Source organism: Temnothorax curvispinosus, unplaced genomic scaffold, assembly GCF_003070985.1.
Source record: "Temnothorax curvispinosus isolate PA1 unplaced genomic scaffold, ASM307098v1 QBEX01009067.1, whole genome shotgun sequence".
NCBI lineage: Eukaryota > Metazoa > Arthropoda > Insecta > Hymenoptera > Formicidae > Temnothorax > Temnothorax curvispinosus.
The window spans coordinates 1-3,471 of NW_020218847.1; the positions used below are offsets into that span (position 1 = coordinate 1).

Here is a 3,471-nt window from a genome sequence, read left to right on the forward strand (position 1 = left end):
GCGGAGTTCTCTAACGCGATTTTAAATCCGGCTCGAAGGACCAATGCCTATCTTTACTCTGTATCTAGTTTCGCTATAAATCTCTTTCACTCTATCAATTAGACCTTTACTTATTCCTCTCTTTTTCATCATCTCCCATATTTCTTCTCTATTTAATCTGCCGAAAGCTGCTTTCAGATCAGCGAAAAAAGCAAACAATTTTCCTCCTTTTCTTTTGATCCTCTTTCCTATTATGTGTTTTAATATTTTTATATTCTCTGTTGTTCCTCTTCCTTTCCTAAAACCTGCTTGTGTTCTCCTCCATCCACCCTTTTCGTCCAGCTCCTTTAGAATCTTTGTATTTAAGCAGTTTGCATATATCTTATATAACGTGCTCGTAAGTACTACCCCTCTGTAATTTTCTACCTTTTTTCTGTCTCCTTTCTTTCGTATCGGTATTATCACCCCCATTCTCCAATCTTCTGGAAAACCTTTTCCTTCCCATACTATCTTGACTAGTTCAGTGGCATTTCTAACTAGGTTGTCATTTCCACTTTTCTATACTTCGTTTCTTATACCATCTTCTCGTGCTGCCTTACCATTCTTTAACTTCTTTACTTCGTTTAATACCTCTTTGATCGTCAGTTCAATTGCATCTCCTTCTTCTTCTTCTTCATTTCTTGCTCCCATTTTGCCATGATTTATTTCACTTCCTTCTAGGTTTTTCATGAAGTATTCTTCCCACTCCTTCAACTCAATTTGCTTGCATATCTTTTCTCTTTTCTTCCTTCCTCTATTTATAAAGTCCCATTCTTGTTTTTCTGTCTTAATCTCTTCTATTTCTCTCTCCTTCTTCCTCTTCCACTCGTCGTTTCTTGAATGCCTTCTGTTGTATCTACATATTCCTCCTCTTCTAGCTCCTCTCTCACCCCGGTGATTATACCCCCCATCGCTCTTCCCTTCTTGTTTTCCCTCCTCGCACACTGACTTATCCATGTCCATCCACTCGGCATTCTCTCGCACCAGTTCTCCCAATCTTTCTCCTCTAACCAAGTTTCGGTTAAGCCTATATTATATCGAAATTATTTAAATATTCCCAAAATTCCTCATCCTTACTCTTCACTCCAGCAACATTCCACACAATCATTCTTATCCTTTTCTTATCCAGACCACTATCCTTCATTCTCTTCTTAACTTCTATCCGTTTGTCCCCCACAAAATCTCCCTACTCTTATCTCACCGCATTCATCATTCCATACATACTTTGTTCCGTTCTTAAATGCTCTATTGTATTCTATTTTAACCGTCGTGCCTCTTTCCCTCTCATTCTTCGCCCACGCTCTTATTTCTTTCTGTCTCGTTCTTTCTTTTATAGTTAGATCATCATCAACAAAAATCCCTGATCCTTTCATATTCATTCGCTTCTCCATTAGTTTCCTCTTGTCTTCATATTTTTCCATTTTTACTAAAATTGCTTTTTCCTTTCTTTTTCCTATCTCGAACACGTCCTTTATTCCTTTTTCGTAACCTACGCACCCCATTTCTTTAAACACATCTTTTACTACCTCTCCTACATTCTCTTTTCTACCGCTCGCACCTTTTATTATAATATTCTTTTTTTTTCCTTCTTCTCAGAAGCTTCGCATCTTCTTTCTAGAACTTCGACCTTCCGTTTTAATTCATTATTTTCATTCGTCATTATCTCTTCCAAATTCCTTCTTGAACTCCTCAAACATCTTCTCTGCATCCTCCTTGTTTCTGTTTAACTTCCCGATTATTTAGTCTATTATGGATTTTTTGTGCCCTTTAAGTAGTATTTTTATGTCTTCCATTTTATAACCTTTTTCACTATCTTCTTTGTTAGATTTAACCTCTTTTTTAATTCCTTTTATGCTTGTATCTTCTCCCTTGTCTTCTTTCTCTCTTTTTCTCTTTAATTTCTGCTGTGTCCTCTCTCCTTCCTCTTCACTTTCGTCCAACTCACTTTTTCTACCCCTCTTCCACAACGACGCTATCGAAATTGTACTGCTTGTACTACTTTTCCTCTCCCTTCCCAACCTCTCCGCGTTCGTCTTTCTTCCTCGCCTGTTTTCTTTGGTTGTATCAGTTTCTCCCTTTCCACTTTTGATGCCGCTTACTGACGCGTGTTTTAGCAGCCACCACTCAGTTCGCTGCTCTGCCGAAACCTCTTCGGTTTGCTCCTCCACGCTCCTCTCTTGTTTTTCTTCTCCCCTCCCTCCGCTTCTTCTACTCTCCATGCAAGATTACGAACTCACTTCGGAAGTTTGATCATTCGGGTTGCTCACGTGCTAATTCTCGCTCGCAGTTGGCTCTCTCACGGTCTTCTCATTTGCGCATACACTCCTACGTCATTTCCTTCTCGCGTATGTCTTGGTGAATGTTGGCCTGATTCCGAACATACCTGCCACCTGGCCCTTTGAGGTTACTTTTAAGGTTGGGATGTGGAATTTTGCTCCAGTCCCGTCAGGTGTCTATATTTCGATTGAACTGTTATATATTATTGCTCAGTTCTTTTTTCTCGCCGATCTGAAACAGATATTTCCCCCGAGGAGGAGGTTCCACGGCAAAAAAAACGCTTAATTCCTCTACACTTCGCTTCGGTTTAACCACCAGCTTACCTACCTCGACCGGAAGTCCAATATAATTGATAATATAAACAACACATTCTAAATAAGCAAATTATATGTCACACAAAAATAAGATACAATCAGGAAACATATGAAATATTTAGGGAAACATATCTATCTATATAAAAAAATTATTTTCATACAGCATTAAAATATATAGTAAAAATATTTGCTTTTATAGATTTATATATTAATTCCTAATATATGTATATTGACTAGCTGGTTACCCAGGCTTCGCCCGGGAGTCGTTTTTCTTCAAACGACTTTATTTGTGTTTCAATATCCTTATTGTGGACAAACATAAGGAGTGTGTCGGGTGGTTGATTTAAAGACGGTAGTTTAACTTTTCCGCATGAATAACACATTCTAGGTGCTTAAGTTTTAAACTTTTTTGCTTGACAATGATCACATATTGCATCCATTTTCCCAATTATTACTCTCGGATGAAATTGATATTCGTAATTTGAATCATAACTAAATGCCTCTAATTTCAAATCGGACCGCATAAATGTTTTCATGGATTAAACATGTCGTAACCGGTCTTTTTCTACTCGAGTTTCACACTATTGAGTCATTGCCGCTTTTCCGATATTTTACTTACCGATCAGCGACATCATCCCTTGGTTTACCCGGGTGTTTTTTCGGAAATTTTGAGATTGCTCGCTCGCGATGTACACAGAACCTCGATTTTTCACTTAAAAAACCAAGGGATAAAATCGGTAATCGGTAAGTAAAATATAATTATATATAAACTTATATAATCATACAAGATTATACATGATCAGATCACAATATAGCATGTAAGATCGTTTCTTATATGAGCATATAAGACATTGTAAGAGAA

The 3,471-nt window shown here is 37.7% G+C and overlaps 1 protein-coding gene across 1 annotated transcript; it reads right to left on the minus strand.

Moving 5' to 3' along the window:
* Nucleotides 1-578: 578 nt before the first annotated feature.
* LOC112458647 (WD repeat-containing protein 87-like) lies at nucleotides 579-1,520 on the minus strand (the record flags this gene model as incomplete). Its single annotated transcript, XM_025022385.1, has 2 exons — nucleotides 1,243-1,520; nucleotides 579-1,045 (listed from the first exon to the last, which is right to left on the minus strand). Coding segments are annotated over exons 1-2 (745 nt in total), but the record flags the coding sequence as incomplete, so codon positions are not given.
* Nucleotides 1,521-3,471: the final 1,951 nt, after the last annotated feature.